The sequence below is a fragment of the Hemibagrus wyckioides genome, linkage group LG26 (assembly GCF_019097595.1).
Source record: "Hemibagrus wyckioides isolate EC202008001 linkage group LG26, SWU_Hwy_1.0, whole genome shotgun sequence".
NCBI classification, from domain to species: Eukaryota; Metazoa; Chordata; class Actinopteri; order Siluriformes; family Bagridae; genus Hemibagrus; species Hemibagrus wyckioides.
In genome coordinates this window covers 13,728,064-13,740,446 of record NC_080735.1, presented here as the reverse complement: position 1 = coordinate 13,740,446, position 12,383 = coordinate 13,728,064, and the positions used below count along the sequence as shown (strand labels likewise).

The 12,383-nt window shown below is 38.2% G+C and overlaps 1 protein-coding gene across 2 annotated transcripts; it reads left to right on the top strand.

Annotated features, from left to right (window-relative positions):
- Positions 1–811: 811 nt before the first annotated feature.
- tspan34a (tetraspanin 34a) lies at positions 812–11,546 on the top strand. Of its 2 annotated transcripts, none has more exons than XM_058381220.1 (8): positions 812–933; positions 4,266–4,349; positions 5,438–5,653; positions 6,497–6,571; positions 8,646–8,753; positions 8,845–8,979; positions 9,323–9,415; positions 10,850–11,546. In XM_058381220.1, the coding sequence occupies exons 2-8, from the start codon at positions 4,293–4,295 to the stop codon at positions 10,898–10,900; spliced, it is 735 nt and encodes a 244-aa protein (XP_058237203.1). In that variant the 5' UTR covers positions 812–933; positions 4,266–4,292; the 3' UTR covers positions 10,901–11,546. The 2 variants fall into 2 exon arrangements, with proteins under 2 accessions (XP_058237203.1, XP_058237204.1); XM_058381221.1 differs by lacking the exon at positions 812–933 and adding an exon at positions 4,069–4,134.
- The last annotated feature ends 837 nt before the right edge of the window (positions 11,547–12,383 follow it).

Sequence of the window (12,383 nt, the reverse complement as noted above, 5' to 3'; positions counted from 1 at the left end):
AAGTGAACCGTCGCCATTTTGTGTTAATTTCACATTCATTTTTCTGGCCAGGAAATTGTCTCTGTCCTCACATGGCACAGACGGAAAACTTTTCCTTTCCTTCTTACTGCGAAAGTCTGGAAGGTCTAATCAACCCTGAGGTGATGGCAATTCAACATGGCCGCTGACAGCGTCAACGTGAAATTGAAAAAGAAATCGCTTCACTACTTAAAATGAGTTCGGGGTTTGATCAATCATCATACACACATTAGTTGGTTAACTCTGTAAGATTGCTCGAACAGTTTTGAAAGTAAATACAACGTAAACACAAAGTCACTAGCTTGCTAGCTGTTAGCTGGCTATGTTTTTGACAACAAAAGACACAAGCTTTCATTTTATTCATCCATGCTTTTCCTTTTCTTTTATGCCTCATTTTTCCCATGAAATGACCAAATGACTCATTTCTGATATCAGACTTCCACCTATGATTACAGCAATTGTTTTAGTTGAGGTGGTGAATTAGAGGAAGTCTGGTAAATGTTTTCTTTTCTTTTTTTCCCCAGCACTACAAGATTACAGCTACTTAAAATATATGTGATTGTTTAGTATTATGATTATTCTCTAGGATATTAAACCCACATACACACTTGAAGATATGGACAACTTTAGGAATTCATGATTTATGTGGAAAATGTTGTGTCTTAAAACAAAGGTATGTAGATTGTTTTCAGAGTTAGTAAAACACTTGGTCAGTTTTGATGACTCATGTTTTGTCACTTGTGTTTAGAGTGTGAACTTTGACCACATGTCCGTGTTGGGGGTGGAAGAGAGTCGTATGGCTCACACCCCTCCCTCTGGAGCCAGTGGGATATAACAGCCACTTTATCCCGGTTTATCACTTAACGTTCCACACATACGCTCCACACCTAAACCAGTGAACTCAGCTGTAAAGAGGTAAGAACTGCAGACACCTCATTTTATTTTTTAACATACATTTACATTGACTTGACCGATTCAGCTGTAGCTTTTAAATGAGGCAGGATCCAATGGGGGCTGTTTATGAAACTAACAAATATCCAAGAGCAAGTTGGTTAAAGAGGAAGTAGAAAAAGTATAGAAATGCTAAATTGATTTTATCTAGTCAAATGTGGACTTGTGGAAAAAACTATTTTGGAAACTCTTTACAAAACACTGTTGGACATTTACAGAATTATATCTATATATTTCTCTTTCATTATACAGTCATATAGTATATTTGGTCTCTTTACCATGGAAACTCCAATCTACAAATATATTATAAGCAATGGATTTACCCTTTCACAAGATTTTCGTTCTCATTTTGATCTTATTTAAATGTCACCTCTCTCAAAATGTCAACTCTCTCTCTCGTATCTGTATGATACAGCAATTCATTGTTGTTTAATTAGTGTAAAAAGGAAGTTCCTGTGGCGTTTGTCATAATTTATTTTGAGATTTCATGGTCACAAGTTAATGACGTTAAAAGGGGAAATTCACCTCAACGCACTTACATACATACATACATTACTCTCCATTATGACAAGTGATGAAAATTACTGTGAGCATCAGTGTTCTGTGGAAAAGCTATAACAAGGTCAGACCAAGAGCAGAGCAGGCATAAGTAAGTAAACTGTTTCGAACGTACATTGGCGTTAGAGGATTTGGGCAACTTTGCAGCTACTAAAATCGGCTAGCACTTTAAATAAAAATAAAATAACAACAAACGTGCTTTTAGGCTTCGTAAGACTTCGTATATGTTCCTGGGTGAACGGATCGAGTTTTACTGATGGGAAGGTTAACAGCTGTACAAAGTGACCAGGGATTTTTTTGGGATATAGTCAATATAGGCAGTATAGTGACTAGGCAACTTTTTATGTAAAGTTATATGTAAATATTAGTTTGATTTGTTTTGTTTTAGTTTGTTGTTGACCTCAAATATGAAATCTCTAAAGTATAAAATTTGTATTATGGGTAAAAACATATATAACACAAATATATACAAAAAATTTGTTAATTATATAAGTTAAAATCATTAGAATTCAAACATCAAGAAACAAAAAAGATGTCTTTTTAATACTGTCCTACTCTGAGAAGTCCATTATATTGCATCATTTTTATATTCTTTAGTATGTCATTAACTCATATACAGTGTGTTCACACTGCGCCGGCTAGTTAATGGACATATACAGGTGTTTAAACCCTGCATGTCAAATAAAGAGCCGTTTGTCCAGACTGAAATAGAAAAGTGTCTCCAAGCACCCTGTGGAGTGTGTATTTTATGTTGCTCACGTCAATTTAGTCTACAATCAGACAAGACATACAGTATTATTAGTTGCTTTTGCCGAGAATTATTGTTCTCAAATGCGGTCTTCCTCGTGTTAGCAAACAGTATCAAAGTCCGACCAGCTTTTATGGTTTTACAGAATCTGTAGGGGATGGTTACAGCAATAAGATCATAAACAGGAGCTCAAAGACCATTAAACCTGGACAGGAAACAAGATAAATATCTATGCTAGATCATCAGGTTAGCTGAGATCTCGGATCAGCGTGAGCAGTAACTCTGATGGTCCGTGGTCTGGTCATGTGCTTCTGAACACATCTGAGTTATCAGACCTGGTGATAAGATAAGCGCACACAGTCAGGCTCATTGTTCCGACAGTTTTTACAATGCCTCGTTATAAAATTATATCTATATATCTATATATCTATATATCTATATATATAAAATCCCTGCTTTCCTATCGACTGCTGATAGTTATCAATAATGTATTATCAGTTTAATAAAAGGTGAAGGTTAGTAATAATCACCTGACATTGGTTGACAAGTCACATCTTAGCGCTGTTTAGTAAAAGATAAAACACAAAGGTGAACCCTCTGCACTTCACTGGAGATTTCCCATTAACAGTATCACCTAATTCCCACTGTTTTTTCCTAAGAAATACTCCACTGTTTTCGTGCCTAGTTACTGGGTTTACAGTTAACAAAAATGGGTTTTTTTTTACAGCATTACAGAGACTGCTGAGTTTCTGAAATACTCAGACATGAGATCATATTTTCCCCCCCATTCTGATATTAAGCTCTTGATGCATATCTGTGTAACAGGTGTTCCTAATAAAGTGGCCAGCACGTTTACACTACCTGTCAAAGGTTTCTAAACACACTGTATGAACCAAATAGTACTACATACTGTATATATATATATATATATATATATATATATATATATATATATATATATATATATATACACTACCGCTCAAAAGTTTGGGACCACTTGGATATTTCAGCTTGATTTCAGCCACGGAGGAAGACTCCCATCAAGCCAATCCATCTTGTGGGAGATGCTCCAGGAAGCATGGGGTGAAATCTCATCAGATTATCTTGAACGATTGAAAGCTAGAATGTCCAGGCTGTAATTGCTGCAAAAGGTGGGGTTTTCTTTTCTTATGAGGGCAAAGTTTGAAGAAAACATTCATAATTTCCATCAAAATCATTGTTTCTAACTCATTGTTATTTTGCTATATTTTTTATTCGGACTAATTTCGTGTGTGTTTCCTTGGAAAACAGTAAAACTTTTGAGTGATCCCAAACTTTTGAGCGGTAGTGTATAAATACTCTATATATATATATATCTATGTTGTGTGTGTGTGTGTGTGTGTGTGTGTGTTTTGATACTTAGATCTAATAAGCTAATAATCCTGGCATGCATTCATTTACAGTCTCACAGTAACTGCTGTAAACAAGAATCTTTAATTAAACACTTGTTCAGAGACCAAAAAGAAGCTAAAAGTGGATGACGAAGTCTTTTAACGCAAAACCGTTGGACTTTCTTTGTTCTTATTTACTTGCCAGTCATGGAAGTAAACAATTTTGTGTATTCAAGAAGGCATGACTGGCAGCGTATATGCAAATAAAATGTACTACTGTCTAAAACGGTATGTGTGGTTGAGGTAACAAAGCTTCTCTTGCTATTTTTTAGCAGCATCAGTAGAAAATAAAAAAGGTGTGACTAAAAGGAAGTGAAGCTGTAAACTTGCACTGCAGTACTCCATCACAGGCAGGAAACAAGCATTTGCCATAGTGTTTGTTAAGCAAGCTTTACTGCGCTAACTGTCAGAATGTGCAAAGCATCAAAGGTGTTTGATTATAGAGTGTGTTTGTGTGTGTGTGTGTGTGTGTGTGTGTGATGTGTGTGAGAGAGTGTGTGTGCATGCACAAGTATGCTTCACATTGTCTGTTTGTAAAAAGAGTAACTCCTATGTTTTAGGACCAGCAAAACTGAAGAAACTTCAAGATGTGCTGCTCGGGGTTCCTGAAAATAATGATGTTCGTCTTCAATGGCGTCATCTTTGTAAGTCAGATGTTATTCTCTGTTTTTTATTATTATTATTATTATTATTTATTAATTATTTGCCAGAGAAGGAAAATCTTTGCGCATTATCCTTCTGATACAAGCTACACTCATGACATTTAAAGCACTGATTGGTTTATTGATTGTAATCCACCCTAAACACTCTGTTCACACTATATACTATTATTATCAGCCCTAAACATGAGGAACATTCGCTTTGTAAATGTCCGCCAAAGCCAGATTTAAAAGACAAACAAACAAACAAACAAAATGCATGTCTAGATACTTAGGGGTTTAGTTTTATTAAATTATTAAAGCATAAAGTAATGCTTAGTGATTATTGATGCACAGGATTGTAGTTCTTTTAATATGCATTTTCTTTTGTTTCAACCTTCTAAACTTTTGTATCTAAAGCACTTTGAGATTGAAACTGAAATGAAAGCTGCTTCATTAATTAAGATTAATATTATAGTACCTTGGCCGTGATTACACATCATGAGGAGGAATGTAAAGAAGGCTGCAAAGACTTTGGATCATAGTCCGTCCGTGGTCTTCGGCTTATTGACCGTGAATATCTCTCAACGTCTCTTATCTCAGCTGTTTTTAATGATGCTGAAATAACAATCAGCAATAAAACACACGCCCCCAATAGACCCAAGGTTGCACAGGGTTTTTATTTTTAAAGAATTGTGAATAATATCAGTAGAAACTGGCCTTATATCAGGAAAAAGGCACACAGATCAGGCACTATTAGCTTTATATTTGTGGAATGGCAAAATGTGTCACTTTCTGCTTAGTTTAACTTTGTGGTAGTGTATTATGCGTAACACAATCGGCACTAAATAAAGAAAACTGACCTGGTCATTTCATAGTAAATGATCTACTTTTACAGTTTAATATTCAACCAGTGCATGGCCCATGTGTCACCTTGGTGATTCATATAGTAAAACTTCCTATCTTGTTTACCTTGTTCTCTGAACATTTCCTGGTACATTAAGCAAATGTATTCAAACAGTACATGATAGAAATGTATGATAATATGGCGTCTGGTTACACTGGTCATTTTCTTTCTTTCTTTTCATCCCCAGTTGGCAGGTGCTGCAATCCTGGGTGTAGGGATCTGGGTGACGGTAGACAGCAGCTCCATGCTTGGTGTATTAGCTCACATTGAAGACGCACCCCCTGAGTTGGCTCAGCTGGCTAATGTGGGCTACCTGCTGATCGCAGTGGGGTCCATTCTCGCTGTTATGGGCTTCCTGGGCTGCTGCGGAGCCATAACTGAGAACAAGTGCATGCTTCTGACAGTGAGTGACGTCTGGTCATTTTTAAAGGCATGATTGCTGATCATTGTCCCAAAGGCCAAAAGATGGAATTTGCCCCTGTTTTGTTGTGTCCATGTTCAGCATTGAATGTCTTTGTCATGTTACACTCCACAGTGAGGGTTAATGACATATGACAGAAGACACTTTTTAAAAACTTGCCCCAAGTGTTTGTTCATAGGCATTTGAAGGTGTTTATCTTCAACCATTAAAATTCTGTGTTAGGTTATCGAATAGAGGGAAAAACACACGTCTCACACTGAAAGCCAACATGAGTCCTGACTCATTTTATATCGGAATCACAGCCAGAGAATCATTCATGATAATAATTCTGATTGGAAATGTCCTATAAATCGATTTCCATTCCACTGGCAAAATGGAACCAGTGTACTGTTAAAAGGAGATAAATAAAGAATTTCCCCTGCTTTATGGTGGAGCCATGTTATAGAAATACTTATTTAAAAATGTGTAGTTTTTCTTCAGTTTTCTTCAAAATCTCGAGCTATTCTTCTGCTAATCACAGCATGTTAACTGAAACCTTTTTCCTACTGACAGAAGATATCAAAACATATTCCATCACAAATTGTGTGCCGTCTAAACCAGAGCTCTAACGTCAAACTAATATCAAATATAGAAAAAAAAGAAATAGAAAAAAATGCATCTTTAGCGATCCTCCTTTTATTCTGGTGTTAGTATTAGTATTTTTCTCTGTTGTACGTTTATAAGTTTAAAATCTCTCAATCAATTTCTCTTTACTAAAATTTTCAAAGATAGCAACGGCTAACAAGGCTTGTAATAATTTCACTAATTTACATACTCCATTTTCAGTTCTTCATCATCGTGCTTCTCATCTTCATTGCTGAGGTTGCTGGGGCCATTGTAGTTCTGGTGTTTAAGCCCTTGGTAAGTTTAAAAGTGCAATTTCTAATTTCTTACTTGAACAAATAACCTGGAAAAATAATTCTAGCTGAAAAAACGTATTTGGAAAATTGACTTTAAAGCTTGTTTGTGTTTAGATAGCCTTCGTGTTGTCTATTTTATGACTCCTTCATTCCATCCACATCTCAGGCTGAATTCGGCAAGCTCCCAGCACAGCCAGATAATTCTTCTGTGAATAAAAAAAAAAAAAAAAAAACACTCTGTGTGTTAAAAACAATAGGAATATGAAATTCAGTAAACAAGGAAAAAATTGCAGAAGAAAGAGATAAAGCTTGAAGCAGAATAAGTCACATTGCTCCTGGTTTTAGTCCATGACACAATCTCTCAATATATATATTTTTATCCTAGCGTTTGTCCAGCGCAATCGCAGGATCCGCTGTTTGTAGCGGATCATTTGATCTGAATGATTTGGCACAGGTTTTACAAAAGTGATGACAGTCATGACAGTCCTTGCTAATGATAACTTTATACTAACTCAGGTTGACCTGCTGTAGTATCTTGGGTTGTAGTGTCTTGGGCTGTAGTGTCTTGGGTTGTAGTGTCTTGGGTTGTAGTGTCTTGGGCTGTAGTGTCTTGGGTTGTAGTGTCTTGGGTTGTAGTGTCTTGTGCTGTAGTGTCTTGGGCTCTAGTGTCTTGGGTTGTAGTGTCTTGGGCTGTAGTGTCTTGGGTTGTAGTGTCTTGGGCTCTAGTGTCTTGGGCTGTAGTGTCTTGGGCTCTAGTGTCTTGGGCTGTAGTGTCTTGGGCTCTAGTGTCTTGGGTTGTAGTGTCTTGGGCTGTAGTGTCTTGGGTTGTAGTGTCTTGGGCTGTAGTGTCTTGGGTTGTAGTGTCTTGTGCTGTAGTGTCTTGTGCTGTAGTGTCTTGGGCTGTAGTGTCTTGGGCTCTAGTGTCTTGGGCTCTAGTGTCTTGGGTTATAGTGTCTTGGGCTGTAGTGTCTTGTGCTGTAGTGTCTTGGGTTGTAGTGTCTTCGGCTCTAGTGTCTTGGGTTGTAGTGTTTTGGGTTGTAGTGTCTTGTGCTGTAGTGTCTTGGGTTGTAGTGTCTTCGGCTCTAGTGTCTTGGGTTGTAGTGTCTTGGGTTGTAGTGTCTTGGGCTGTAGTGTCTTGGGCTGTAGTGTCTTGTGCTGTAGTGTCTTGGGTTGTAGTGTCTTGTGCTGTAGTGTCTTGGGCTGTAGTGTCTTGGGCTCTAGTGTCTTGGGCTCTAGTGTCTTGGGTTATAGTGTCTTGGGTTGTAGTGTCTTGTGCTGTAGTGTCTTGGGTTGTAGTGTCTTCGGCTCTAGTGTCTTGGGTTGTAGTGTTTTGGGTTGTAGTGTCTTGTGCTGTAGTGTCTTGGGTTGTAGTGTCTTCGGCTCTAGTGTCTTGGGTTGTAGTGTCTTGGGTTGTAGTGTCTTGGGCTGTAGTGTCTTGGGCTGTAGTGTCTTGTGCTGTAGTGTCTTGGGTTGTAGTGTCTTGGGTTGTAGTGTCTTGGGTTGTAGTGTCTTGGGTTGTAGTGTCTTGGGCTGTAGTGTCTTGGGCTGTAGTGTCTTGTGCTGTAGTGTCTTGGGTTGTAGTGTCTTGGGTTGTAGTGTCTTGGGTTGTAGTGTCTTGGGTTGTAGTGTCTTGGGCTGTAGTGTCTTGGGTTGTAGTGTCTTGTGCTGTAGTGTCTTGTACTGTAGTGTCTTGTGCTGTAGTGTCTTGGGCTGTAGTGTTTTGGGCTCTAGTGTCTTGGGTTGTAGTGTCTTGTGCTGTAGTGTCTTGGGCTCTAGTGTCTTGGGTTGTAGTGTCTTGTGCTGTAGTGTCTTGGGCTCTAGTGTCTTGGGTTGTAGTGTCTTGGGCTGAAGTAGGCAGGCTGAAGGAATAAAAAAAAATCTTTCTAAATGTATTATTCTTATTAGTTTGTTTAACCATTAGAGACCCAATCTTGCCAAATTTTGACAAACCTTACTCCTAATGCTACATTAAAAAGCAAAGAAATTCTACAAACACCAAACAGTTAACGGAGAGTGCTCTCTACTCACTGTAATTTATGAACATTAAGCATTCTCAATATCTGTCTGTCTGACAGGCGGCGGACATTTTGGACAATTTGAATGAGAAGTTTGTAGCAGCCATCCAGAAAGAGTATGGACAAAATAAAGACTTTAGCAGTGTCCTGAATAGCACCATGACACAGGTATATATATATATATATGATGGATCATTATTCTGTCAAGTAACGTTGAGAATTGTGTATTATCTGAAGTTAATGTTATGTGTCTCTTTAGCTGAAATGCTGTGGATACAACAACTACACTGACTTCACAGGATCTCCTTTTGTAACGTCCAACAAACTTTACCCAGAGGTTTGCTGCTCTGAAGATACTCCAAAGTGTGATTTGGCTGCAGCACAACAGTCAAAGGTATAAAACTCTGTCTGATGCCAGTAAACAATTTCAGGTGTATAATTACAGCTTAAATCATCAGGAGATCTAGAAGAGCCTATACACAAGCCACTATATATTTGGCAGAACATGGATTATAAATAAGGGAGGACCCCGGGGTTGAGGGTTTGATTCCTGCCTCTGACGTGTGCATGTGTGTGTGTGTAAAGTCTCCATGTTCTCCCCATGCATCAAGATTTTCCTTCGGGTTGTCCTCTCTCTCTCTCTCTCTCTCTCTCACACATACACACACACACACACACACACACACACACATATAATGGTTTATGTACCAAGCTCATCTCTTGTCATTTTTTTACAGGATGTGGATGGTTGTTTCAAAGCGCTGGTCGAACTGATAGAAGATAACGCTTCTTTGCTTGGAGGTGTGGCCCTCAGCATTGCTGCTTTAGAGGTATTCACCCTACAACCTCATGTTACCCCTTAGAGTAAAATCATATCATGATGCGTTCTAACTGGGAGCGCTCAGCCTCCTTTATGATTAACCTCTAAAATCCCACTTTATCAACACTAACTACTACTAACTGCTTCCAAGAAATCCTGTTAATAACCTTTAAAATGCGTCGCCTAAGTTCCACTTATTTTCCCATTGCACATTGAAGTGCATTATTGGTGGCCTGGTGGTTGTAAAATAGAGGAAGCAGGGGTGCATGTTCATGAAGTTCCTAGCTGTATGTGTTCTGTTTCATCTGTTTGGTTGCCTGTTGGTCTGTCCTGTTGATAAAATCCCAGCTTCCCCTCTTATGTAAGAGCATCGAAACAATTTTCCGAAACCAGGGCAACGGAATTAGTCCTATCAGCCAGCTAAGCTGCTAACTAACAAGATCAATTTCACTGCCTAACATTATAATTGTAATTGATTTACCATATTTACTAATGCGATATTACAGTAAGATACTGGGTAGTTTGATTTGATTAAATATTCCTAGACACATGTCAGGACGCTTCCCTTTTTGACCACTAGTGGGCCATTTGGCGGGACTTGTTTCTAAGCCCTTGTTCACGTGCTTTTATATTCCCCCACGTGTTCTCTGCCCCACCTATCCCATTACTCTGTTCCTACCTTTTGCCCTTACCTGTTTCCCATTTTCCGATACTAGCTTCTCTATATGTGCCCTTTGTCTTTGTCTGTCTTTTTCGGAGTTTGTTTCTTTTTGCAGCAGTTAAACCTGGAAATTTTCGGAAGCCAAATTAGTGCAAATACTAAAAGAAAGAATAATCATTAAATAGAAATAAGGTTTAGGGACTGGGAACTCCAAAATATCCTCAAGAAATATATCCACTTGGGACCAAAGATTAGAAACATTTTTGTTTTTACACAATATGTTATGAAAATGATTTCTGTTATGGTTCTTCAAGCATGACTGTCAGTTTAGCTAGTGGATACGGTGAAAAATCATTCAACTCTTAAGTTGTTAGATTTAAACAAGCCATATAGGACATCGAACGTAGATAAACATCCAACCTACGTAACATTTGAGAGCTGCAACAACCACGATAATACTACTTGCATATGTAGATGAAGTTAGCTGAGAGTTTGGGTTCGTCATTCAGAGCTGTGAGGCTTCAGAAAATTTTTCAATAAGGGAATATAATGAGCATCAATGCTCCCTGGTTTTTGTGGTGCATTTATGAAGCTAACTCTTTAGTATCCTGGAAGGTTTTCGAGAGAGAGAGAGACAGAGACAGAGAGAGAGAGAGAGAGAGAGAGAGAGAGTTCTTAAAATGGGCGAGACGGTGGTGTATATAATAAAAATGTGTCAAATATTTTGATGATTGTTGATTCTAACTTTTCTGCCTTTGTGTGTGTGTTTTTTTTCTTTTCCAGATTGCTGCAATGGTGGTGTCCATGGTCCTGTACAATAAAATTGGGAAATGATTACCAGAGCTAAAGCTATAGCACTGACGCATGCACTTCTTCACCGCAGACTGATTGCTGTCTTACAGCTGCTTATTGACACAAATTCTCATGAGCCAACCCTTCTGAAAAGTTACCAATGGTTAAGGATTTTGATGGTTTCATTAGTAGTAGAAGAAAAAAATGATTTTATTGTAAATATGTCCAATAACATAGGCTAACTTCACCTGAGCTCGCTGATTAGACTAAGGATAAACAAGTGCTAGAAAGAAACGGTTAATATAATCTTCCTTTTTTACGTAAGGTCTGTTGTTGCCTATTAGCTTTATTTATTTGTATGTTTATAGGATTAATATTGGATGATGTAATAATCAGAGCAATGTCTCCCACACTCTTACACAGTCGTACTGTCAGAGACCAGTGAAGCTTTAAATATTTGCTTTATGTTTACTCAGGCAAAAATACAAAAGACTGTGTAACATTGGTCACGATACATATTTTAAGTTAATGCTGTCTTGTAAAACCTTTAATGCCTCATCTACAGTTTGAACTGGTCCTGTTCTATTGGCTAAATTTAGCTTCTGTTAATGGAAATAAATGACGTAAAGGTTTCTGCCAATAGAACAAGACTGGAAACACAATAATAATAATAAATATTATATTTTCACCTGGTATCATTTTTTTCACTGTAAACTGCACTGTAAATCTACACATTTATCCTGTATGTATATTTTTACGTCATAATGAAGTGTTTATTTGTGTGAATCTGAATGAAAATTGTCAATGGTGCAGTAGTATTGTGTCACATGGTTATTTTGTCAGGATAAGTGAAGACGGGTGCAGGCGCAGACTTTTATTGTGCAAAAAGACAACTAAAGCTAAAACAAACATACTATGAAGTATGGAGAAAATGGCTAAATACAAACTAAACAAAAGAATGACTAAGGTGTAGACAGAAACAAGAACTGAATTAGGGATGTTGATCAGGGGGAAATGGGACACAGGTGAGGGTGATGGGGTCATCTGATGTGCAGGGCGTCAGGAACCACTGGACAGTTCCCTGCCAGGCCTGGAGAGGGTGCTCTATGAAGCCTGCTTTATTGTGTGTATTTTGTGCCATGCCTTTCCTATTGTCCTCCTTCCAAGTGTTTCACCTGTTCCCTATTAGCCTTAATGTTTAGCCCTATAAATTGCACCTGTCCTTGTTTTATGTTCCTTGTTTTGTTTTATTAGCGTCATGTCTAGTGGTTAGGTTAGTCTTCCCCATGTCTTGTGTTTATGTTAATAAAGCATCGCTTATTTGAATCCTACATCTGGGTCTGTCTCCATGGCGTGCCGGCGCACGCAGCTACCATAGAGATCCGGGTTCGAGCCCCGCACAGGGCGGGGGTGCCCGGATGTTACACTGGGTCTTTTGGAAGTTGTAGTCAAGCGCTGAGTGGACGTACCATCACAGTTAGTTTAAAGTGCAGTTTGTAATTTTTAGGCCATTCTTACATTTAAA